The 984-nt window shown below is 41.3% G+C and overlaps 1 protein-coding gene across 1 annotated transcript in view; it reads left to right on the plus strand.

The window, feature by feature from the left end:
- The first annotated feature begins 768 nt into the window (after positions 1–768).
- Positions 769–984, plus strand: part of RIMS2 (regulating synaptic membrane exocytosis 2) — a 1,108,253-nt gene continuing 1,108,037 nt past the window's right edge. Inside the window, exon 1 of the mRNA XM_019528053.1 lies at positions 769–975. Coding sequence (XP_019383598.1) covers positions 787–975 — 189 coding nt within the window. The 5' untranslated portion in view covers positions 769–786. The remainder of the gene's footprint in view (positions 976–984) is intronic.

The raw sequence follows: 984 nt of genomic DNA on the forward strand, positions 1-984 counted from the left end.
GGGATGGGACTTTGTTATTCAGAAGAGCTGTACTAACCCACCCTTTTGGCTAAGATTGAGCATTTCTGGGACCTAAGGGGAGGGTGTCAGGATGGGCTCTGTTCCTCTTGGTGCCAGCCTGGTATTGCAGTACCTTCAGACCTGGTGCCAGTTTTCTGGGGAGGGAACACCTACCCCCCTTTTTTTTAAGGCCAAAAAAAAAAGGTTGCTGTCAGCATTTTTGGCACCAGGGGAGGGTGTTGGAGCTTCCTCTGATCTCTCTGAGTGCCTGTCTGGTATTGTAGTACCTTAAGGTCTGGTGCTTATTCCCTCCTGCCCATTTTTTAAGGGACATGCAAAAAAAGAAAGATAGTATGTATTTTATGGGCATGCTCAGCATGGGCTGCATTCAGTCAACTCAGTCAACTTTATAGTTGGTTTCCATGTTTGAGCACATGTTGCTTCTAGCAACAGTTTAATGATACCTAATGTTTTTAATGAGGCTGGGGAGGGTGTTGCTGGTACATGACTAAGATGAGGATGGGGGGAAATCTCATCTTATATTTGAGTCAATATGGTAATTATCCTTTATAGCAGTTAACTTACAGTATATTGTATGTTGTCATTGCTGAGACCCTTGACTTTTGTTTTTAGCTATATTTCTATCTGAAATCTCTTCATTTTGTTTACTCTGGTATTTTTTATTTGATTTGTTTTGAAATATGTTGTGTTGTGTCAGTGTATGCACAGATATAAAAGCTTTTTATTCATGTTTTCTTTTGTAGGAAATTACATCAACAATTTGAAATGTATAAGGAGCAGGTGAAGAAGATGGGAGAGGAATCACAGCAGCAGCAAGAGCAGAAGGGTGATGCCCCAACTTGTGGTATCTGCCACAAAACAAAATTTGCCGATGGCTGTGGCCATAACTGTTCATATTGCCAAACTAAATTCTGTGCGCGATGTGGAGGAAGAGTGTCTTTACGCTCAAATAAGGTAGGGATT

The sequence above is a fragment of the Gavialis gangeticus genome, unplaced genomic scaffold (genome assembly GCF_001723915.1).
Source record: "Gavialis gangeticus isolate Ggan-Ray unplaced genomic scaffold, GavGan_comp1, whole genome shotgun sequence".
Classification (NCBI taxonomy): domain Eukaryota; kingdom Metazoa; phylum Chordata; order Crocodylia; family Gavialidae; genus Gavialis; species Gavialis gangeticus.